The following is a 25,971-nucleotide window of genomic DNA, read 5'->3' on the forward strand; positions in this document are numbered from 1 at the left end:
GGCCCAGGGACTGTTGGACTCTTGAATTACCCCTAGTTCCAACATCTCCTGTATCTCCTCCCTCAGAGCCCGTTTGCCTTTCTCAGGCACCCTATAAGGGACCTGCCTAATAGACCTTTGGGGTCCTGTAGCCACCTGGTGCTGCACCAGGTGGGTGCACCCTGGTTTCCCAGTGTATATGTCTTCACACTCCTGTAACACTGCTCGGATTTCTCGAACCTGGGTAGGAGATAGCTATTGGGACATTGCCACCCCTTCTACTGAGGTGTCAGTCCGAGCCTCACTGAGGAGATAAGTCACCAGATCTCCCTCAGACCCCTCCTACAATCCACTGTCAATACTCAACACAAGGGCCTTACTATCATGGTAAGGTTTCATCATGTTAACATGGTACAATGTGTGCTCCTGCCTAGCAGTTCTACTAGGTAGTTAACATCACTTACCTTACTTATCACCTTGTCGGGTCCCTCCCAGGCTGCTTGCAGCTTGTTGTGTCTGACAGGAATGAGAACCATTACCTGCTGCCCTACAGCATACTCGCTAGCTCGAGCATTCCTGTCATACCAGACCTTCTAATGTTGGGCTTCTGCCAGGTTCTCCTGGGCCCCGCCCATGAGTTTCCTGAGCCTTATCCTGAGGTTTAGGACATATGCTACAACAGACTCCTTGTGACATTCACACTTACCTTCCCACTCATCACAAATTAAATCTAGAGGTCCCCTCACCCTATGCCCATACAGCAACTCAAAGGGTGAAAAACCCGTGGATTCCTGATGAACCTCTCTGTAAGCAAACAGACGGGTCAAATATTGGTCCCATTCCCTCTTAAACTGATCTGCAAATGCTAGTAGCATGGACTTGACTGTAGAGTTTAACCTCTCAACAAGTCCGTTAGTCTGGGGATGGTAGGGGTATTCTTTAGGTGCTTCACCCCACAGTACTTCCACAGACAAGCCAACAGGTCTGACATGAAACTGACACCTCTGTCAGTCAGTATTTCTTATGGGAAACCTACCCTGCTGAAAATCTCTAACAAAGCATTTGCCACCTTTTATGCCTCAATGGAGGACAAAGCCACTGCCTCAGGGTATCTTGTAGCATAATCTACTACCACTAGGATATACATTTTCCCTGTGGAACTTGGGGTACTCAGAGAACCCATAATAACCATAGATACCCTCTGAAATGGCTCCTCAATCACAGGCAAAGGCATCAAAGGAGCTCTCACCTTGTCTCCTGCCTTGCCTACCTTTTGGCACTGCTCACAGGTCCTGCAGTACCCTGTTACATCTCTGGAAATTTCAGGCCAATAGAAATTCTGCATAATACGTCGCTTTGCACATTTTATGCCCATATGACCTGCAAAGGGAATATCATAGACTATGGCTAGAAGCGCCAGACGGTAGGCTCTAGGCACTACCAACTGCTGTATCCTCTCACCTTCTAGCCCTCCCTCAGGTGTCCTCTCTCTATACAGTAACCCTTTGTCCCAGTATACAGATCCCCCCTTCCCTTGGGAATCCGGTCCCTCACTAGCTACATGCCTCAGGCCTTGCAATGTAGGGAATGAGAGCTGAGCGTGTTTCAACTCTCTCTCTTTGTAACCCCTCCCAGCTCCCCTTCACAGGAAGTCTGGCATCCTCTGACAGTGGTGCCTCACTGTCAGCCTGGGTACTACTAGTCACCTCCACCTTTGCAGTCACTCTGCCCAAGGGAACATCAGTTCCTACAAGCAGCTGTGGCTCACCTTCAGTCTCACTGCTACAGGGTAGCTCCCTCACTGAAGTAACCACCTCACCAGTCCTGGCTACAAGTATGAGGTCTGTCCGGGTCTCCTCCAGGCTACCAGACCCACATGCTTGTCTCAAAGTCTGACTGCGTGTAACTGCATAAATGCATATACTGCCTCACCCAAATCCTTCCCTATCAGGACATCTGCAGGATGGTAGTTTGGTACCTTTGTTGTCTTAAGACAACCTACTATTGGCATTTTATCCATCCCACTTACTGGCTCCCTCACCTTTTGTTCCCCACCTTGCCTCAGTGGACATCTATATGCCAAATGGCCCCACTGGTTGCATTCAAAACATTTAACCCTAGGTCCTGGACGTGTACCTGGACTAGTGGCTTCCACTGCTACTGGAAGATTCTGTTGGGGCAGTCTTGGCTGCCCACCATGGGTTCCTTTAGACCCATGAGCAGTACTGGGTGTCCCTTGCCTGTGCATTGCTGCCATTCTTGTTAGGTATAGGTCTCCCTTCTTTCCCAATTCATCTAAAGTAGCTCATTGTCCATCAGCTAACCAGATCCTCATGTCCTCAGGCAAAGTGCTTAGGGCGTGTTCCCTCACCAAAAGGTCTGCCAGCCCTTCAAAAGTGGTGATCTGACATCCACTCACCCACCTATGAAAATAAATTCTCAGTTCACACACACTTTCATCTGCCTTGCGTCTATGCTCACGAAACTTTTTCCTATAAGCTTCAGGTGTTAGCTTAAAAAATTCTAACAAACAATTCTTAACAGCAGTATAATCAAAAAATTCACAATCAGAAAGTTTAGACAACACAGTTACAGCTTTACCATGGAGCAAGGGGGTCCGGAACCGTACCCACAGCCTTTGGTTAACATCATACTGTTTACATACCCTCTTAAACATATGAATGTAACTATCAAAATGATCCCCCTCTGTAAACTGTGGAAGAAATTTACTGACCTTTTGTGCTTCTGGGGTCCGGTTACTCCCTTCCCCAGTACCTCCATGACTCTGGCGAAGAGTCAGCATCTCCTTTTCATGCGGCCTCTGCCTCTCTCTTTTCCTCAGCTTCCAGGTGTAGCAGTTTCGCATTCTCCTCAGCCTGTAGACGTCTCAGTCTCTCTGCTGCTTCTGTTTCCAAATGCCTGGCCTACAACTCAAGTCTCTTTATCTCCAGATGGATCTTTAAGTCCGCTGCAGAAAGGTTGCGCTGTCCATTCTCTGAGTGTTGTACATCTCCACGGCCAGTCTGATCGCCCTCCTGATTACTGTTTTCTGATGCAGCTGTGATCAAAGCTGCAATCATGTCTGCCTTAGTCAGGTTTCCATGCACCAGTCCCGTAGCCTGGCACATCTCAGCCAACTGGCTCCTTGTCAGCTTGCCATACTCCTCTGCTGACATGCTTGCCTGCTCTCCCTGACTAAGCTAACAAAAGAAATAAAACAATTGTGACCTGAACTCTGAAAATTCACTGCGTGGCTGATTTACATTACAAAAGCATCTTAAGAGATCACTGTACACAAGCTACTGGAATTCACTATCCATACCAGAACAAGCCAATTGCCAGACAATTAATATGTGGTGTGGATATCCCACCACTGCCAACCAATTAATATGTGACATCCGTAGACTCCCCCACTGGCACAGCTATAGAGTACAGATCTCAGCAGAGTAGTCAATCCAAAACCTCCGGTGCCTTTAGTCCAACCAGTGCTTTGTGTCCCTGGCCAAGTAGCTGACACACACACACAGATTTGGTTTATATACAAACACAGAGACACTACTAGGAGAGGCTGGCACAGGTTCTCCAGCTATGCCCCCTTCTGCCAGGCTATAAGGTAGTAATCACTGCCACCATCTACTCTTATCAGCTACTAAAAAGGCCCTAACCAAAGGGTGCCCAATTTCTACTGTGCAATATGATTATCCAATTAGTAAGTGTGATGAACAGCAAGGCTTATTTGGAGTGGCTTTGTACAGTATCACTATATACATGCAATGTACTCTAGAGCTTAAATTATCTCTACACAATTGAAATGCTTAAAATATGTAATAATAAATACACAAGATAAATCTTCTCAATTCAACGCAGTGCTAGTCAAGAGTTCAGAAATCACAGGAAAATGCTTAAAAATAATACTGTAGAATAGTTTGACATAAATATGGAAAACAGCTAGACTAAATCTGACTAAATTTCTACCCAACTCTAAGAGCAATCACAGTTCTACATAAACTTACACAGAGAGCAAAGGCAGAGTACTGTTAAGTGGTCAGTTCTGAAGGCAAATGCAAAATGTTCTCATTCTCACTCTCTGAGAAAGTCTTAAAAATAATACAACACTGCTGACTCATTTTAGATTACATCATTCTTCTCTGGTTCCCAGGCTAACAGAAACTTAAAGTTTAACATTTCTTTGATCTTGCACCTGGCGAGGAAACTACAGCAATAAAAAACATTATATATGTAAACTCTAGCAATTAACTCTGGTCTCAAAAAACAGAAGGAATTCCTCAGTCCTGACATTATGTCGCTGAGCCTTGAGATCAAACAGTCACATAATGCTTGACTTATCAGCTTTCTTCCAGCAGAGTGCACTATGGTTACATTTTGGAAGTTCAACATTTAACACAGGTTTTTTTTTACATTTAAGAGGACAAGCCTGTGGATTATATTCATATTTACAATGGCATAGAATTATCTGCAAAATTCTATCTAGCTAGGCTGGCAGCCTTCACATATCTTCACAGTCCATATCAAGTTTTTTTTTGTCAAAAATTTATATAAATATCATTAGTATTTTTCAAGTAAATCACAACTTTTTCCATTCAATATACTGATGTGTGATATTAGGTGTTCTCATCTAATTCTTTTTTGGATATGTTTTTTGCATGTATGTCCAGGTGCTTGTTCCCATTATAGAATCCCAGAAGATGGGAGATCCTATAGCAGCATTACCTTAGAGAAGGGTAGGACTTATTGGAAAGGATCCAACTTGTCAGCATTTTCCAGACTTCAGATCCTAATCTTGGGCTCCTCCTTCTTCCCATAACGCAGCACAGACTACCTCTAACTCCTCAGATTGAGTTTGCCCATAACAACTAAAAAATGTATGTCTTGTATAAAGATAATCATCCAAGACTATGAAAAAAGCCAGGAGCTCAACCCGAAGGAACAGAGGAGCTCCGAGAGTTCCACCAGGTCTCCCAAAGACTGGATGGGGGAAAGGGGGAGGAATGGTTAATGAAAGTGAAGATGAACAACACCGATGGAACGTCATGGTGAGAACATAACTTCTTTATCTGATGTTGCCATCTTCATTTTCATTAACCTGTGAGACAGAGTACCTAGCTACCAAAAAAATCACAGGTAGCTCTCATGGAAGAACATTCCAGACAAAGGCACTCCTGCTTCCGGATATAATACCCAACTTATAATGGGAACAAACATACAAGGATTTGACCAGGTAGCTGCAACACAAAAATAAAAAAAATACGAAACCCTGGACCAAAAAAGGCTTGGGAAGTCACCACAGACCTTGTAGAATGAGCTTTAATAGGACTTGACAAGAATATGATTCTGGCCAAATAGACAAGGAAACAGTCTCTCAACCATCTAGACAGCGTAATCTTTGTAATCCATATCCTTTCTTTCCCTCAATGAAGGATAGAACAGTTGCTGAGATTTCTGAGTAAAAAGTATGTGTTAGCCATATATTTGGTAGAATGGGCTCCAGGAAGAAGATAGAATTAAACACCATTTGGGAAACTTGAGGGAAATTTCAATCAGTAATTTAATTGGTCAGTATACAGTCCTGAAAACTGCTTAATGTAAGCAGATGGCAGGAAAAAGGAGATAAACAGCTGGTCAGACTTGCTGTACTATTTGACCTCATGCCATATGAACAAAATTGTATATGGATCTCAAGAAGCTGTAAAAAGTGTTAGTCGACTATTAGAAAAATTAGAAATTATAAAGAGCAAGTGTAAGGATGATTAATGCTAGTCTCTGTGGCTACTTTGGTTAACAAGGAGGGATAGGTCCAGACAAACATCCTCTCTAAGAAAAAGAATCTAAGGAGACCTGGCAAAAAGAATCAAACACTGAAAAATCAGTTGTCAAGGAAACAGCAGTTAGAAGAAAGTTTTCCATGATGAGATTTCATGTCATAATTGTTAGTCGATTCAAGGGTTTCCGTATCAGACCCTAAAGGATAACCATGAAATTTCAGGGCGAAGAGGGGTCTCTCAGCGGAGCTCTAAGCAGCACAAATTCTTTAAAGAAGAAACTTGGCATAATCTGGAAGATCTAACTGAAGTTTAATAGCAGAGAAAACTTGCCCTATTCTAAAAAGGAATTGACAAAAGGACATATGGTAGAAGTAGAAGCTGAGAAAGACCCAGTTCTGAACAGAAGTTTCCCATTTGCTTCTATAGGCTTTATTAATAGAATTGTTCTAGAAGCCAAACAATGTTAGGAACAGAGACATCTGATTGGACTAAAATACTGTTACTGGAAAAGGGGAAACCATATGGTTGGCTGGATGGTATGGAAAAAATGTTCAATCTCTCCCAGGTGAGACAGTAGACACAAAATAAGCACCAGAAATCCTGAGAATGTTTCAGAAGAACCATAAAACAAAGAAACTATGACAAGGGAAATTCGGCTGGACCAAGAATTATCACTAGATTTGGAGAAATCATGCAGTAAACTAGGTTTGAAAATGAGATATTTGATCTCTAAAGTGGAAGGAGGAGATCCTGACAGAAATCCCAACCCCCTGGAAGGGTGTAGTAAGTAGAAAGCAATTTAAAGAAATAGCCCATTCCTAAACCATGATGGTCTCTTTATGCAAGGGGTAAGAACGGGTTCTTCCTTGTTTGCTGATACACATTACTGACATGTAGGTGTACCTTGCAGTAACCCTCAGAGGGAAAACATCCTGGAAGACTTGCCATGTCAGGACAGTTCTCATAGCTAGGACGCTGATATGCAACCTGGTCTTCAGGAAAGACCATGTGCTTAGGACCATCTTTTGCTTCAAAAGCCACCCTTCCCCACTCTGGATGTGAAGAGTCTGTGGTCACTGTGGCTGTGGACCAGGGGTAGAAGAAACATTCTGCCTAGGAACAGATCATCTGACTGGATTCATAAGCGATGAAAAGTATTTGTAAATAAATATTTAAAGTAACAGATGCAGGCTGAGAGGGAAAAGAACCCTGATCTTGTAGAATTAATCTTGCTGGAGGGGATGGTAATGACAGCGAATGTAATATTTCTTAACAACATGAAGAATCAAAGAAGCTATTTGGTTTGTGATATTCAAGTGAGGAGTTATGAATTCCAAATGTTGTAGTAGACTATGCCAGATTTGAAGCAATGCCCTGGAAATTGGATATTTAAAATGAGTAATCACTAGCTTATAACAGTTGATACCTGGTTGGAGCAGTGTGTGTGTGTATGTGTGTGTGTGTGTGTGTGTGGGGGGGGTGTAGATCAGACATGGAAACATCTGAAAACTTTGGAGCCTTAAGTGGCATGCAAATGGAAAGGTATTCCAGAGGCTGTGGTAAGTCCAAAAGACAGAACTCTGAATTGGCAGTGACTGGCTATCAGAAGCACAGATATCTTTTGGAGCACCCATTTAATTTGGTGCAATAGTATGTATCGTAAAAGAGTATAGAGTACATCCAATCATCCTAGTGCAGAAGCAGTAAGACAGATTGAACCATGACCATTTAGAACGGCAGTGGCTGGTCAACAGTTCAAAACCTGAGGAGAGTCAGATTCACAAAATAACTGAGACTTATTTGTGTATCATAGGTTTGGGGACCAAAGAAGTTTTAATTTAAACTACACTGAAGCCATAGCTCAGATCCGAAGGGGGTTTGAATCCAAGAAGTGGCTGACAGTTGCCTGCTGAGTCCTAGGCTTAGGATTTCTGATATGCGAATGTCTGGAATTATTTTTCATCTTCAGTGTACAAAATTTATCAGTAATTTTACCAGAAAGCTACAACTGTATGGGGACAAAACAGAAAAGGAAAGACCTGACAATCTGTGCAACCATATTCTCGCAACCTCTTAGAACAAGAAATCAGGACAAAGCCATAAATAAAGGTGGGGCAAAGGCCCAAAAATAGGGATGAAAAGCGGGCTTCATGGTGGAGGTTCCTATGGGGACAGGACAGATCCAAAAAGACTGAGGTCTAACCAATGCACTAACCTTCTGTCCCAGGCTCATCTTTAATGGAAGGAAACTGGAAAAGGCTAGTATAGGGAACAGAAATTCAGGATCAGATTAAAGACTCTGGACAGTAGCTGCATGGAGCCACGACAGGGTGAGACCTACCAGACCTATATGCGGTTTGAACATACCGCCACAAGAAAGCCCATGTATGTTGCAAGCAGGCAGCAGAGGGAAGTCTGTATCAAACACTTGCCCACAGAGACCAAAGACGCACTTCTGAGTTGGGCCAGCATGCCTCCTAAACGAAAAGGCAGACATCAACCTCTTAGTTCAAGGTAGAAAAACTAGGAAGTTGCTAAATTAACAGGATGTGTTGACATACTTTTTCTGAAGGATTTGATGTCTGAAAACTCAAATTTATGTCATTATTCTGTGAGTGTCAGAAAACCATAATTTGCTCTAAGCCTTGACAGAAGCATCGGACACAAAGAAAGCATTCAATTTCCACACAATGTGTGTTGTAGTTAGAAAGCAGTTTACAGAGATCATCCATTGTCACACTTTCATGGCCTCTCTGTACAAGGGGTAGGATCATGTTCCTCCCTGTTTGTTGATATATGAAGATACCTGCATGTCGTCAGTGTGCACTGCAATGGACATCAGAAAGAAGGCATCTTGAAAAAATTTGCAAGCATTTGTCATATCCCTTACCTCTCAATTTTTTTTTTTTTTTTTTAAACTGTGCTGGCTCAGCAGTTCGGATCCGAAGGGGTTGTGATCCGAGAAATGCGTGAAACTTACCAGTCTGATCCCATGCTTAGGATCTGAGGAAGAAACAAAATAGTTCACCCAGTAAAGGAAAAAAAAAACAAAAAAAAAAACAACTGTTAACCTTCAGATCCTGGGATCTCCAATCCAAAGACAGACTTGCCAGTTCAAAATTTCGGTTCCAAACAAAAGGAAACTGAGCTGCCTGTGGGAGATCTGATGCATTTCAGAACTGAAATCCTTGGATCCGAAAAGAACAGGGTACACTACAAGCTCGGGATCCATGTGTACTGAATCCCAGTCCCACAGTACATTAACAAACGGATCCCAAAAAAGACGTGCCAGTAGCTCAGATCAGAGATGAGCCATTATCGAAAAGCATGCCTCCCTAGAAGTACTCCAGTCAGTCGGGTCTGGGAACTAGGATCCGATGATGGAGAAGTTTGGAGGCTAATTGGATCAGAAGGTAACTAGATACAAGATGATTTGTACAGCTTACCATACACCTCTCAACGTCTTAGAGCCAGAAATGTATGTTTCTTATGTAATGGGGGGGGGGGGGGGTGATCCCTGAAGAAATCAATAAACAGCCTATTTTATTAGTTTTATATACATAAATTTGAATTCCACACCTTGGCAGATGGAGCAGTTCAATGACAACTTGGCTCTTTAGTCCTCTTGTAAATCAAGGACGTGGCGACATTTAGCAGAAACCAACATACAATCCATCCAGAATTAGACAACCATTTAAATAATCAAAGACCAAACAAAAAACGCCAGCAGCCCACAACATAGCAAGTCCTGACAAAACCAACAACTTAAAAGCATCTTGTACCTGTGAGGCTAGAAACCAACCATTAAAACAGCCCTATTCACTGCTGCTACAACTTTGAAATTCCTTACATTTAAAAAGCACACATTTATCTGGTGCTGCCCCTGCACCACACTTAATACGCCAGTGCAGTGCTTCATATCAGCAGACTGAAAGCCATGAGGTCTGAAACTTAAAAGCCTGTCAAAATTTAGAGAGAAGCGTCAGAAAATGTTAGGAAAAAAAATAAAGAGGAAAAAAACTCCAGACAGTCTAGAGACAGGTCTGCAGCACCTCTTTCAGTCTCACACTCATAGCTCTCAACCTTCCATCTCCGAAATGAGGAACACTAACCCTCATAATGTGGAACAAATGCACAAAATGTTGAACACATACTAACAACTTCAAATAGGAAGGTCATATAATGTTAAAATATGCTGGTTTTACTCATAAAAAGGGTCTTTCAATGAATTAATGATTTTCTATTTACCATGGATATCAGTTAAAAACATCCTAACACTGAATGTTTGACAGAGCCTTTCAATGTGGAACTTTGAGGAACATGAACTTTTTAAGACTCCAAATGAGGTACGCTCCTCGTAATGAGGTACACTTGAGAGATCTGCTCACACAGCTGTAAAAAATAAACAATTTTTTTTTTTATAGCTATTACTACATTAACTGCCCTGTGGACCATTATAATCAAATCTTTTTTTTTTTTTTTTTTTTTTTTTTTTAATGAAGGTTCTCACTACTTGAGATTTGGATTCCTCCGTCTAACCATGATGGTTAGAAACGGGATCTGGGGAGTTAGAGGTAGTGCGGTGCATTATGGGAAGATGGAACGCTCGAGATTGGAATTTGAAGTCTGGAAAATGCAGCTGAATGGGATCAGAGGATCAGATCTGTAACCCACAGTTTAATGAAAATGAAGATGACAACAGATTAAAAGCTCACACTATTAAAAAAAAAATAAGAGGGGTATAGAGTCAAATAATTCAGTAAAATCTAACAAGGAAAAAAGCCTTCTACTTCCAGTTAAGAAATGGTGGTCTGATTTTGAAAATTCTCTGTTTTTTTTTTGTACTAAAGCAATGACTTAGTCCAATTCTGACACAAGATGTTCCTGCTTGTACTAAATCAATGATTTTATACTATTTTTTTAATTTTCCAGTGTATTGTTTTTGAGAAGTCATGCAGTGCCACTTAAGACTCGAGACAAAAACATTCTATAACAAATATACCACTCTGCATATACAACTGCATCTACTATACAATTATGAAAATCTCACTTACGGAGGAACAGTCTCAAATTCCTGTACAGTGATGTATACCATCTCTTTAATAGATGCACTACATTTTGATTGCTTTCTTGAAACATCATGTGTTTCGGCATCTTTAGTATTTTCTTCTGGCTTTCCATTCATCTCTGATGCTCTGCAGAAAATGAAACAGAGTAACTAGAACATGTTCATCAATTAGTTGTTGAACACTTAACAGTCTGAATTATTTATATTACTTTCAAGACTTTCTAAATGAAACCTTCATCTGCAGTCTTTGTTAAGTGTTGCACATTTTCCATAGCAGTACAAAACACATTTATAAATGCTTAAATGAGAAAAGGGTGATGTTAAAAAAGTTTGTTGTTAAAAACCTCATGATGTCACCCTTTGAGGAGATCAGTGCAAGATTTCCTAGCAGTAACTGCCCAGGTTCTCACTTTACAATGTGCACCTTAAGTCCTTTCCATGAAATTTTCTTGTTGGGGAAAGAGCAGCGCTTAACACTGAAACACTGTGCAGTTCTATTAAGCATACTAACATGGAGGATTAACAAATAATGTTCCTGAATGGCACTTGTAGACCTGAGATGGTGTACTTGCAAAATGTTCAGAAGGCAAAAGTAGAGTTGTGCAAGTTCTTTCTATAATACTAGATGTCCTGCTTTGCACTGCTGCGTATTCTTCACTTTTCAGGATATCCTGCTGAGGATTCTGAATGTCCAGCCAGCATACCAAAGCTTTCCTGGTGCATATGTCAGATGTATGTCCTATGTGCAAGGTGTTGGGTGCATATGTGACGTACAAGCAGCTAATCCTCAAAACTGAAGTGCCCCAGAAGAACCATAGCAATCCCAAAGGGAAGCAATAACATACACAACCAGAAAGAGGAGGAGGAGGAGGAGAAAAAGATGCAAGAAAGACCCCTCAAACAGAAAGAAAGCAACAGAAAGTAACAGGGGGAAGGAGGGAGGGACAGAATACTGCAACAGCAAGAAGTAGGGCATCTACTGTTATAGCAAGAACATGCACAATTATACTAGGTCCTTCACTTCTGGGAGAGTACAAAAGCTACTATAAAGCATGGGAGGAGGATGCCACAGAAGAGCCCTCCAAAAACCCATGAAGGATAGCCCTGGCAAAACCCACACGTTCCATAAAAATGACACTCAACTTTTAGTGTCTGGTGACAATTTGAACAAAAGACCAAGTAGTAGCTTCCAAGATTGATCAAGTATCTAGAACCTTGAAATAAGCAACACAAGAAACCACTGCCCTGGTAGAATGAGCACAAACAGAAGAAAGCTGCTTGCCATGAAAAGGATGCCAAAAATAAATGGCCTTAAAAATCCAGGAGAAGATGGTTTGCTTCATACCGTCAAACCCAATTTCCTGGCATGAAGGAAGCAAAAAGCTGCCAACATTTCCTGATGTTTTGTTTTGTGTAGTTATACCCAAGTAAATCCAAGGTGTGAAGAACCATCTCTCCAGGATTCTGAAAAGAGGAAAAATGAAGGAAGATGAATGCACTGATTGTGCATAAAAGGTTTGGTAAGGACAGATACAAAAAAAAGTGGAGCTGCCATGAGTGTTTGAAGGTTAGAGACCCTCTTGGCAAATGGAACAGCCACTAACAATACTGTCTTCCAAGTACAATGTTGTAGGGAAGAGGAAACTACAGGTTCAAAAGGGGACAACGTCAATGTCTGAAGAACAAAATAAAGATCCCAAGGAGGAGGAACTGGCTTTCTTGGAGACCGAATATGAAGGACACCTTTCAAAAATAGTTTAACTTCAAAACTAGAAGCCAGAAGTGGATTAAGAGGCAGACAAGTGAAAATGGCTCACAAATGAACTTTATGTGACAAATATACCAAGTCAGAACTGAACAACTCACACAAATACGAAAGGACCATAGGAATACCCAGAGAAAAAGGCTCCAAGTCATGCTCGAGACACCAAAAGAAAATCTTTTCCATTTAGTCACATAGGATTTTCTAGTGGTGGATTTTCTAGCCTCCTGCAAAACCCAAAGCATGTTTTCAGAAAATTAGTAGGAATCAAAACCCTATCACCCAAACTGTCAATTAAGGGTGGGTAAGTGAGGGTGAATGAGAGGTCCTATGTCTTATGTGAGATCCATTCTGTGAGGTAACTTATGATTCCCCTGGCCAGATGAAATAGGCAGAACCAGTGTTGTCTAGGTCAAAAAGGAGCCACCAGGAAGATTTTGGACTGTTCCACACGATCTTGTGCTGGACCTTTTGTAGTACAGGAAAAGGGGGATAGACATATAGAAAATCCCCCTTCCAAGAAAAAAGACATGGCATCTACTTTCTAAGCCAGAGGACTTGGCACGCTTAAACAGAACTGGGGAAGTTGTCTGCTTGGAGAGGAGGCAAAAGATAGGAAAGTTGTATAAAATCTTACCAAAGATGCCCTTCTCTTCCATGTTGCAGTATTCTACATGTAGGTTTACCCTTCTTCCTCTCCAGTTCGTCCGGTCAGGATTCCAAAGATTTTCAGTCCCTCTAAGTGCGTCAGATGTCTGATGTGGCTGCAGGAATGTGGGCCACAAGAGTGACGTCTGCACACACCAGCCCTCAGAACATAAAAAGCCTCAGTCAGAGCCAGTCCTATAAGGGCATAGCCTTGTCCAGTGTCACCCAGGAAAGCAAGTGCAACCTGACAGGAGGGAAGGAATACTGCAACATGGAAGAATCTGCACAGGACAGCCATGGCAAACCCCGTCCTGGCTCTGGAGATATGGTCCAGCTTGTAGTGCTTGGTGAAGGTGTGCACAGAGGACCAAGTAGCTGCCCCAAGTATGGTGTTGGTGTCTAGCTCCTTAAGGAATACTCCAGAAGAGACCATTACTCTGGTGAGTGGGCTTTGACATTGCCCTGCAAGGTCTTCCCATGGTGGAGGTAACTGAAAGAAATGGCCTGTTTGGTCACTGCTTTCCCCAGAGCTCTGGGGTGGAAGGAGACAAACAGTTGGTCTGATTTCCTAGTGGGCTTGGTTTGATGCAGGTAAAACCCAAGTTGTCTGTGGATGTCTAAGGAAGGAATTACTCTCTCACTATCCCCCTGCGGGTTAGGGAAAGAGGTAGGCAGGTGAATGGCCTGGTTCAAGTATAGGTCATTCACTACTTTGGGTGTGAATGACGGGTTAGTCCCGAGTGTCACCCTGTCAGGGTGGAAGACTAAGGAGAAGAGGGAACCAGTGCTGTCATGGCCTTAAGGAGTCACCAGCAATATTTTTGGTGAGTCCTGATGAATTTTCAGCAGCACCTTTTGAATCAAGGGGAAGGGGGGAAGGCATACAGAAATTTCCCCTTCCAGGACATTGAGAACACATCTGTTGCCAGTGCCTTGGGGTCAGGTGTCCTGGTGCAGTAACCAGGGAGTTGTCTGTTTATGGAGGAGGTGAGCTGGTCTATTTGAAGTATACCCCACCTGTGGACCAGATTCAGGAAAACATCTCTTTGATGCATCCATTTGTGGTTGTTTGAGATGGTCCTGCTTAGGTAATCTGCCTGGGAGTTGTGCAGGGATAGTATGTAGGCTGCCTATAGGGTAATTCCCTGTGAGGTGGCCAGTTCTGCAGGGCTTGTCTGCATAGGAGATATGATTTCGTCCCTCCCTGTTTGTTGAGATAGCACAGGACTGTGGTGTTGTCCGTGAATATCTTGAGAGGGCCTTGCTGTAGATAGGGTTGAAAGGCTTGTAGAGCAAGGAGGATTGCTCTCATTTCTCTGACGTTTATGTCATCTAGTTTGTGTCTGTCCGTCCACAAACCCTGCACTTCTCTTTGTCCTATTGAGTTGCTCCCCATCCCAGATCTGAAGCATCTGTATGCATAGTCTGGGACGGTGTGGGTGTTTGCAGAGGGAGGCCTGGATTCTTGGCCACCTGAGCCACTCACCATCTCAATTCCTGTTTCAGGCAGGGAAGGAGGGGAACCCTAAACTCCAAGGGATGGGAGTGCTGACTCCACACTAACCAAACATACCATTGTAGTTTCCTCATGTGCAGTCTTACTAAGGGCAACATGGGTATGGTGTTCGCCATGTAACCCAGAAGTCTCAGAAATTGCCTTGCTGTCAGTTCTGATGCTTGAAGGGCACCAAGTAGATGGTGCGTCAGGGACACCACCTTCTCTGGTGGTAGGAAGGCCTTCATAAGGTCTGTCTGGATTCTTCAACCCAGGAAGACAATGTCCTGTGTGGGCTCCAGGTGAGATTTTGGGAGGTTTATTATAAATCCTAGAGACTCTAAGAGGAACAGAAGGGCCTGGGTATGAAGAAGAGTCTTCTGATAGTCTGCCTGAATTAGAAGGTCGTCTAGGTAGGGGAGTATTTGTATGCTCTTTGTCCTGCAGTAAGCGATGCCTGGAGCCAGACATTTTGTAAATACCCTGGGAGCAGTGGAAAGCCCAAAGGGCAAGGCACAGAACTGAAAAATGGGATGAGTGCCAGTAATCAGAGGTATTTCCTGAAGGTGGGCTTTACTGGTATGTGAAGGTAGCCATCCTTTATGACTAAGGTTGCCATGAATCCTTGAAGTAGTAGGAGGAGAAAGAGGGTAGGGAGAGTGAGCATCCTGAAGGTAGGAACTTTTAAGAAGGGGTTGAGATGAGAGAGGTCTACAATAGGCCTCCATGGTTTGTTCTTTCTGGGGACCAGAAAGATTCTGGAGTAGAATAATTTTCTTTTTGATTCTGTAAGCACTGGTTCTATAGTGCCTTGTATTAGCAAGGTTTGCAGTACCTGTCGTAGGAGAGGTAACTGACTGGTGGGTGGCGGAGGCATGCCCAGCCTTGTTGGGGGGGGGGGGTGATCCAGGTCATGAAGTAACCGTTCTGTAGATGGACAGAACCCATTTGTCTGAGGTAATGAGTGACCACACAGGGAGACAGTGAGAGAGATGGGCAGACAGGGGAAGGGATGTGGGAGGGGTGGGGTCAGAGATTGGCAGTCAGACACTACCTGCCCTATCTGGAAAGGGAGGTCTTTGGCTGGAAGAAAAAGCTCTAGCCGGAGGGGGCTGTCTTCTAGGGGGTTCTCCTGGACCTGGAGGGAGCTGTAAGCCTAGAGGTTTTTCTAATGAATTGAGTCTTGGCCGGGTAACTCCTGTGGAACTTAGGGATGGTCAAGACTAGCAGGTGTTTTAGGTCCTGCAATTCTTTGCCTTTTTGTTGCAGGGACTTAGAGGTCAGCCAAGGGCAGAGTGATCCAAAGGAGCATCAATAAGTTTGGCTCTGAAGTCATCAGGGAGGGGCTGAAGGTGTAGCCAAGAGTATCTTCTTAACGCAGAAGCTGATGCAGCTGACCTAGACGAGGCTTTAGTTGTATCATAAGTGCACCTTAAGGAGTGTCTATTCATCCGAGAGGTGAGAGCTAGCAGGGATGTCAAGGAAGCTTTGGCTGCACAGTCTGGGATGTCAGCCAATTCCTTAGTGGCTTTGTTCAGCAATGCTAAGGAATACTTAGTCATGTGAGTTTGGTAGTTAGTGGCCCTGAATGACAAGGTGGCAGAAGTGCATATTTTCTTCCCCAATCTTTCCATTGTCTTGCTGTCCTTGTCAGCTGGTAGAATGGTTGTAGTAGGGAGCAGCTTGGAAGCCCTATCAGTAGGAATGGAGATAGTGGCTGGGTCAGCCAGAGGGCACTTAATTAGAAATTTCTCTGTCTCAGGGACTTTGTAGAGTCTATCTGCCTTCCGTGGGGCTGGTGGTTGGGAGTCAGGGTTGATGGAAGCAGAGGCAAAGGCATCCAGGAAGGCCGGCTGAATAGGAGGGATAGCAGAAGGACTGGGGGAGTCCATCTGTATTAGGTCATAAAACCTCTTCTGCATTTCAGTCATACCTGAGGATTCCCACTTAAAGTGGTCTTTCATCTTGTTGACTGTTTCCCCAAAAGTTAAGTCTTCCACTGGGGAGTCAGGCTCAATGGAGTCTTCTTCTGGAGAACCATATCCCGGGGGGAAGAGATCTGGGAGGAGTAAGAGAGGGAATCCTCTGAGGAATCAGACAGTTCCTCCTCTTCCAGTTGCTCTACCCTCCTTTCAGGAATTAGAGACCTAGGACTTAGGAGGGGAGGAGTAGTGCTATAGGTTCCTATTGTGGGAGGCCTAAGGGCCATAAAGGCATTAAATAAACTCTGTCTGAAGGCCTGCCAATCGGGAATGCTTTCAGAAGCAGGAGATAAATGTTTTGTTTTTTCTTAAGAGGCCTAGCTGGTGTCTGGCTGGGCGAAGGCCTCGAGTCAGACACAGGGATGGCGGCGGCAGAATCAGATGTGCCCACAGAGAGAGCTGGTTCCCCCTCCCCAGAGTCTAAGAAAGATGCCGGTATAGCCTCTACGGACGTGCCGTCCACTAGAGATTGTGTGGCTTCCTCAGAGGAACCTGCTTTATCCAGGCTGGCAGAAGCCAAATCCTCGGTCAGGCTGATGTCAGCCACAGACTGAGGAATGACCGGTAGAGGTGCAGCTGAAGCAGTAGGCCACAAGGTCTTGGTCCTCTTCTTGGGTGCTTCAGATGGGGTGTCGGACGCGGCCTCCATTCCTAATGCCATTTGTTTTAACCTCTGGTTTTCTAAGTACAGATGTAAAGCCTCTAAACAGCAACGTAAGGTCTTAGGGACAAATAGTTCAGGTCTCGTGGTCGTGTTCCTTACCTAAACAAAAAAGAGACATTGATCATGGGTATCTTTGTGAGAAGTCTGCTGACCACACTTACACTTGCCCTTTCTGGATGACATGAACAGACTAAAACAGTAGGACTGAAAGGATCCTCAATGGAGGACTTAACTGAATTTTCTTGATCCGACATCCGCGAGGAGGAAGAGCACCTGGCATATGACTGGCGGCTGAAAAGTTCTGAGGGCGGGTATGTACAGACATCACTTTTATGGCCCAGTTCCTGCTGCCATGTTAGATGTCCTACGCACCTAGAGAGACTGAAAATCTTTGGAATCCTGGCCAGACTAACTGGAGAGGAAGAAGGGTAAACCCACATGTAGAATACTGTAACATTGGAACAGAAGGACATCTACTTGAGGAGTACCCTACCAGTGTACACCTCTCTATGAAACATCCATTTGTAAGGATGTGTCTTGGACCTGCTGAAAGAATCTGCCACAAGATTGTGTACTGAAGGATTGCAGACCACCTGAAGAACCAAGTAATGGCAGACTGCAAAATTCCAAGCCTGTAGAGCCAGCCTGCAAAGAAGGTAAAATGTTGTGCCCACTTGTTTGTTGATATACCACATGACTGATATTGTCTATAAAAACCTTTACAGGATCCAGAACCCAAATGAAGTGAAAGGCCTGGAGATCTAAAAGTAGAGTCTTCATCTCCTTGATACTGATATGGTCTGCCAGTTGTTGATGGGACCAGTGACCCTGGAGTGAGGCTGTTGGAGAAGGACCCCAGCCTTGATCAGAAGCATCCGCGTACAGTTCCTGAGTAGGGAGAAGAACTTGAAAAGGTAGACCTGGATTCAGAAACTTTGGTGAATCTGCCAGAGGAGCTTCTAACAAGGCAAGAGAGGAGAGTACAGTTGTGTACAATTACCATAAATGTAGATGTTCGAATGTATTCACTGTTGCAGTCATTACATTTGGGTAATCTGCTGGCGGGTTGCCCTCAGTCGGCCTGAATAACAAAGTCTTGGGTCCTGCGTGGGTTGCTGTCTCCTCTTCCATGATGTCAGGTCGTCAGGGGTATAAAACATGCAGCCAGTGCCATTTTATTCCGTTTTTCTTGCCCTAGATGTCAGTTGTATATACAGAAATATATGAAAATGCACTTTTAGCAACATAAACTTTACCTTCATCTAAAAGCAAATACACCACAAAGGCTTTAGAATATAGTGAAGGAAAGAGAAGTAATGGAAAAGGGGGATGGCGGGTGGGTAACCTGGACTGCAACAGTGAATACACTCGAGCATCTACATTTATGGTAAGTGTACACAACTGTACTATGTTCTTCATGTTTCACTGTTGCAGTCATTACATTTGGGTAGAATCCCAAAGCTATGGATGGGAGGATGGAACTAAATAGCATTAGGAGCGGGTATAAGGCCTTGCAGAACTGCAGTGGCAAAGCCTGCCCTGGATTTGGAGAAGAGAGGCAAATGATAATGCTTTGTGAAGGTATGAACAGAGCTCCAAGTAGCAGCTTCTAGAATGTCTTTGGTTGGAACTCTTCTGAGAAAAGCTGCTGAGGTAGAGGCAGCCCTGGTGGAATGTGGCCTGATCCCCTTGGGCACAGGTTTACCATGGTGCAAGTAGCAGAAACGAATGTAGTGGCTTATCCACTTAGAAATAGTCTGCTTTGATATAGCCTTCCCCCCTGATCCTGCAGCAAATGCCACCAGTAGTTGCTCAGACTTTCTTAGAGATTTGGTCCTGTTTAAGTAGAATCTTAGCTGTCTGTTTACGTCCAATGATTGCAGAATCCGCTCCCCCTTGTTCTGCGGATTTGGGTAAAATGTTGTGCAGGTGAATTGTTTGGTTAAGAGCTACACTGGATACCACCTTAGGCATCAAAGGAGGATTGGTCCTGAGGGACACCCTGTCCGGGTAAAATGTAATAAAAGGCTCCACAGCCATGAGAGCCTGTAGTTCTGAAACCCTTCTTGCTGAAGTGATTGCCAAGAACAAAGCTGTTTTCCAAGATAAAAATTTTATATCCGCTGTAGCTGCTGGTTCAAAAGGAGACCGGGTGAGTTTTTCCAGCACAAAATTGAGGTCCCATGCAGGAGTTGGTAATCTTCTGGGAGGCCTTAAATTTTTGGCCCCTCTAAAATACTGTTTAAGCAGAGGATGAGAAAAGAGGGGAGGCTCCGTGTTGTAATGAGACGAGATGGCAGAGGCATGGATTTTTATTGAAGAAAGAGATAGGCCCTTGTCAAGCATCTCAGTCAAATATTGTAAAATCTGAGGGATATTGGACTTTGCTGTGTCCGTTCCTTGTGCTTGGTTCCAAGCACAGAATTTCTTCCATTTATCAGCATAAGATTTTCCTAGTACTAGGCCTTCTGGCTTCCAAAATGACATCCATCACAGATTTACTGAGAGGTGTTGTTTGAATAATTAAATAATCAGCCATGCTGCAAGGTTCAGAGATTGGAGCTGAGTGTGCAGAATTTGATTGTTCTGCTGAGACAGTAGATGCGGCATTGGAGGCAAGTACCAAGGAGGGAGTTGAGACATATTCCTTAGAACTGGGTACCAGTGCTGGTGAGGCCAGTCCGGAGCAATTAGGATCATTTTTGGCTTTTCCTGTCTGATCTTTAGTAAGACCTTGGAGAGAAGAGGCAGAGGGGGAAAGGCATAGACTGATAGGTTTTTCCAACTGAAGTATAGGGCATCCACTTTCCATGCTTGCCTGTGATAAGTCCTTGTGCAGAATTTTTCCAGTTGATAATTTTGGGGAGAGGCAAATAGATCCATGTTTGGGCTCCCCCATTTCTGTGTTAACATGCTGAAGTTTTGTGGATCCAGTTTCCACTCGTGCGGGTCCATAAGATTTCTGCTTAGGTCGTCTGCCAGAGTATTTTGTTTTCCTGGCAGGAATTGAGCTTGAAGATGTATTTGGTAAGTCAAAGCTGAGTTCCACAATGCCATGGCTAGTTTGCAAAGGGGGTAGGAATGTGTACCCCCCTGCTTATGTATCACATAACCATGGTGTTGTCCATCTTTATCAGTAGTTGTCCTGGATGAAGTAAGTCCTTGAAGGCTGTCAGAGCATTCTGAACAGCTAGCATCTCTTTCTGTTTGATATGCAGATGCATTTGCTTTGGGCTCCATTTGCCCTGAATGCATCTCCCTGCCAGGTGGGCCCCCCATGCATAGTCTGATGTGTCTGTAGTTAGGGTTTGGGTGGCAGGGGGTAGAGTGAATGACAGTCCCTTGTTTTGGTGACATGTCTGCCCACCAAAGAAACTCCTACTGTAGGCAGGGAATGAGAGGAATCATTGTTTCCAGACTGTGACAATGTTGGCTCCATAAACTTTTTAGGTACCACTGAAGTTTCCTCATATGCAGTCTCGCATATGGAATTAGTAGAATGCAGGATGCCATGAACCCCAAGGCCTGCAGAATTTGTCTTGCAGATAACTGGGTTTTTGTTGCCATTTGTTTGAAGTATGTTGTCAGTTGCCTTTGTTTGTCTGGCGTAAGGTAAGCCATCTGGGCAGTTGTATTCAAGCTTGCACCCAGGAATGTAATTATTTGAGAGGGTACCAGTTGGGATTTCTTTGCGTTTATTGTTTAACCTAGGCATGTTAGAAGTCTTTTTACAAACGCCAGACGTTGAAGAAGAGTGTCCTTGTCCTCTGGCTTGAATAAGACAGTCGTCCAGATAAAGATAAATTTGTATGCTTCTTTGTCTGCAGAAAGCAATTACTGGTGCCAGGCACTTTGTAAAGACCCTGGGTGCAGTTGATAAGCCAAAGGGCAGTGCAGAGAATTGGTAATGCAAAAAACCTGCCTTGAAGCGGAGTTATCTTCTGCACGATTACCTTATTGGGGATGTAGGGATGCCTCTTAAGTCTAGAGTCACTAACCAAGCGTTCCAGCCCAGCATCGGCAGTAGCTGTTGTAAAGTCAGCATTTTGAAGTTTGGAATGTCCAGGAATGTGTTCAAAATCGATAAATCCAGTATTGGACGCCAAGCATTGTCTTTTCTGGGTACCAGGAAAAGTCTGGAATAAAAACCTTGTCCTTTTTCCTTTTCTGGTACTGGCTGAATAGCCCCATGTCCATGAGGGACATAACTTGTTTCTGAGCCTCTGCCCACTGATTTTGTGGCAGATCTGGCCAACTGTGTGGAACTGGCAAAATATGGAAATTAAATTTGTACCCCTGGGATACTATGTTTAATACCCACTTGTCCTGAGTAATTAACTGCCAATTTTGAGCATGAAGTGCTAATTTTCCCCCCACGTGGGCTGCCAAAAGATAAGTGCTTGGTGAAGGAAGAGGGAAGTCATTGAGATTGCTTACTGTAGAGGTGTGTGCTTTGTTTCCTCCAGATTTGGAGGTGGAGGCACCCCATTACTTTAACATGTAAGAACCATGTGATTGGTATCTAGAGCCTTTTGAGCACCTGGATTTGCCTTGAGAGGCTCTGTTGGACACAGGAAAGGACCAATTTTTAGTAGGCCAGTGCATATTGAACCTGGGTGGCTGCACTTGTAAGAAATCTTTTACAGTTTGCATAGATTTAGCCTTGTCTTCATTTTCTTTAAAACCTCTTCTGCCTTATTATCAAACAGAATATCATGCTGCAAGGGGGCATCCAACAATTTAGCTTTAACATGATCAGGCAGATTTTGCTCCTTGAGCCAGGCATGCCTTCTAATCACGTATCCAGTTACTGCGGCCCTGCAAGAGGCCTCCAAGGAATCAAAACCACATTGCAAAGTATGCTTTCCAACTTGTTCTGCTGAATGCAATAATTCCTGTAATTCTTTATTTTCCACACAATCAGAAATCATAATTTTCTGTTTCAATAAGCCCATAACATGCTGTTGATATTTAAGTATATGAAACTGGCAGTTTAAGGCCCTAATTGCCAAGGTTGCAGACGTATAAACCTTCTTTCCCCATCTATCCAGCGCCCTGGAATCTCTATCCGAGGGGGTAGGATTTTTGGCTGTAGAGGCCTTTACACCTTTGGGACCCTATGAAGATTTTTGAATAGAAATTTGTGGGAGTCAGGAACCCTGTAATATCTGTCTGGCTTACTAAGAGCCGGAAGTAGGGAATCAGGAGCCATGCTGGATTCCGAAAACACATCATCAACAATGTCTAATATAGGAGGGTATTGCCAAAATGCCTATGCTGAGGAAGAAGGAAATCCCTAAGCCTCTTTTTAGATTCAGAGAAATCCTGACTCTCCCGGTGAAAATGTTCCCTTAAAGTGTGCAAGGTTTCCCCAAAAGAGTAATCCTCAGGTGGAGATGCAGATGGGATGGATTCTTCTGCATCAGAATCCTCATAGGGTGGAATAGAAAATTCCTGATCAGAACAGGAATCAGAAGAAATGGAAACCTGATCTGAAGATTCATAATCAGTGCCTTGCCTAGGCCTGTTAGCGGGGCGGGGTTGGGAACCCCTGATCAAGGTAATTAAGTCCTCAGCCATTTTGATCATCTGTTTTTTAGGCATAGGGCCCTGAACACGTGGCTCATGTGTTGGTTTTTTAGACATAGAAGATGTTTTTGATCTTGTTTTTGAGGCTGGCTTCGGTTTTATATAAAAATGTTGAGACCTGAAAACACCCTCAAAAGCCGGTGCCTGCTCAGCAGCTCCGAACGCATCCAAGGGAGAGACATCCACGTGTTCAGTACTCTGAGAATCTCTCGGCATTCCGGACTCCGCATGGGTCTCGGTAGAGGCCTGCAACTCAAAAGTAACGGGTTATCAGGGGCTGTAAAAGTGCCTCACTGAGTACCAGCGAACCGGCGACTGGCTTAGGAGAAGTTTAGTCATCGGTTTTGGACCTCGGCGGTCTGTCTCTGTCTTTTTCTTTGCATTTTTTGTGAACTCCAGTAGTCGGATTGCTAACAGACGACATTTCAGGGTAATTAAATCTTGATCCAAAATATTTAGAAGCAAAAATATACCGACGCTTAATAGTGCGTTGGTTAAATCTAGTACAAAACAGACAGCAAGGCACGTTATGATCTGGGCCTAGGCAAGGAATACAGTACAAATGAAAATCCTTATGAGGTATTTGCTTCCCAAAAGTAATGCAATTATTAACTTTTACTGACATCGGTAAGGAGCAAGAAAAAGTTTCCCCAATGGGGTACTTAGCTTTAGTTGAAGACTTCGGTTCTGAAACTTGAATGCAAAAATTTCAGGAGTCGGCCGACCGGCACTTGCGAACTGCTTCTGCTTCGGGCATCGCGCGGCAAGAAAGACTGAATAAAATGGCATCGGCTGCATGTTTTATACCCCTGACAACCTGACGTCATGGAAGAGGAGACAGCAACCAACGCAGGACCGAAGACTTTGTTATTCAGGCCGACTGAGGGCAACCTGCCAGCAGATTACCCAAATGTAATGACTGCAACAGTGAAACACGAAGAACATCCAAATATTCCAGAAGATAGCAGAGCTGGCCCCAAACAGTCTTGAGATTGCTTTAGTGAGGTGCCTTTAATGTGTTTTTACATTTTAATTGATGTATCAGCTGATCATTAACTGTTAGTATTTAAATGGCACTTTTAATGTTGTTTCCCTTCTGAAGAAGTTCGTACATAGTACGTACGAAAAGCGTTTAAAGTAAAGTTATATTTCAAACGGATTATTCTGGTTTGCCTGCCTATTTGTGGATTTTTTAAGTTTTTCTCTGTGTTTCATACGTTTTTAGTCTTGAGATACCACTGAAATTTCCTCATGTGGAATTGGCAAAGAAATCCATGGGAATGGTGAATACAATGCACTCCAGAAATCTCCTTGCATGTAGGACTGGAAGAGACAGAAAGAACTGAAAATAAGAGCCAAAGAGAGGACCTCAGGAGGAAAGCTAACACTGGAATGGTCTTAATCCTGCAACCCAGGAACACTTGGTCCCGAGAAGGAATCAACAAAGATTGAGACCGATAGTGAACCCGACATTGCATAGAAGTATAGTGAAGTGTAGATCCTGAAGAAGGAGCTGCTGAGAGGGGCCCCCAAATCAAAATATCATCCAAGCAAGGGAATATTCAAATTTCCTGGAAGTCTGCAGAAGGCTACCACACAGACCAGACTTTTGGTAAATACCTTCAGAGCTGTAGAAAGACCAAAACACAAGGCAGAAAACTGATAACGAGAGGAAGAGAAGCATATAAACTTCTTGAAGAAAGGGTGAAGAGGAATGTGGAGGTAAGCATCCTTCACATCCAGGTACACCAGAAGAGCTTTAAGCAACAGAGGGAAAAGTGTATGAAAATACACCCTGAAAGAAGGAACCTTCAGAAAGGTGTTGAGAAAAACAGATCTAAAATGGGCATCCACAACCCTCTCCTTCTTTAGAATGGCAAACATCCTGGGATAAAAACGTTTCCTGCTGACAGAAGGGGGATAGGCTGGATGGTTCTCTGTACCACCAGTTCCTAAAGAACTAATGGAAAATGTGGGAGCTGACAAGAAGGCTGAAGAAGGCTTGAGAATGGATGATGTGACTTCTAGACGATAAAATAACTATTTTAGATAATAGAAAGTACCTAAGCATCTGTGGTTCTATGTTGCCAAACAGGAAAAGAAAGAATCAACCTGACAGAAAGAGGAATTTGGCCTATGAATAGGAGGGACTGAATGTCAAATAGAAGTAGATTTGTCAAGGGAAATTAGGCTTTTGACCCTTAGAACCCAGAGAAGGCTGGTCTAGAAAAACTATCCTAGAAACCATCTTGCCCTTAGAAGGCTGTTTATGAAAAAAGGAAGGCTTAGACTGAATTTCTCTGAAGCTGAGAAACAGGAGAGACAAAGATTTGTTTCAAATCCTGCATAACTTTACCCTTATCCTGAAGGGTCAAACATTTCAGCAGCAGCAACAGCATTGCCAAACAGATTCTGGTTGTCGAATTTATTCTTAACGTCTTCAGGCAGACCCTGGAGGCGCAACCAAGAATACCTCCTCATTACACATCCAAATGCAGCTACCTTAGAGAAGGTATCAGCACCATCATAACTGCTTTTAATGGAATGACGAGCCACATGGAAAGCACAGCTCAAAAGGGACATTAAATAAGTCTGACCCTCCAAATTGGGTACATCAGCCAGACAGCTCCCAAGATGAATGAAGAGAAGAGTAAGGGAAATACCTAGTATTATGGGTCTAGTAATTAACAACCCTGAAAACTAGGTTCATAGGTGGTAAATAGGCTACTGACCTGAAGGTCTTTATAAGCCTAGCCATGTGTATCCAATATAATACTAGAGAAACCCAATACAGAGGATCTTGTCTAAACTGGAGATCTTAGTTAGCAATGAAAGCCCATATCTAGGAGAGTCATAGGTGAAATCCCCATCAAGAATTTATGGTTTTCCATCCAGTCACCCAGGCTATGCTTAAACAGGGTCATACAGGTGCTCTTCTGTTTGATTTGAATTGGTAGCTTATTGCGGAGGAGCAGCAAACTCAAGAGACACATTTGTCTCT

At 43.5% G+C, this 25,971-nt stretch overlaps 1 protein-coding gene across 1 annotated transcript in view; it reads right to left on the reverse strand.

Moving 5' to 3' along the window:
* SKA1 (spindle and kinetochore associated complex subunit 1) overlaps positions 1 to 25,971 on the reverse strand; it is a 652,565-nt gene that overhangs the window by 190,861 nt on the left and 435,733 nt on the right. The window contains exon 5 of the mRNA XM_044078227.1: positions 10,817 to 10,957. Coding sequence (XP_043934162.1) covers positions 10,817 to 10,957 — 141 coding nt within the window. The remainder of the gene's footprint in view (positions 1 to 10,816; positions 10,958 to 25,971) is intronic.

The sequence above is a fragment of the Protopterus annectens genome, chromosome 1.part1, assembly GCF_019279795.1.
Source record: "Protopterus annectens isolate FY-2018-M chromosome 1.part1, PAN1.0, whole genome shotgun sequence".
Classification (NCBI taxonomy): Eukaryota; Metazoa; Chordata; order Ceratodontiformes; family Protopteridae; genus Protopterus; species Protopterus annectens.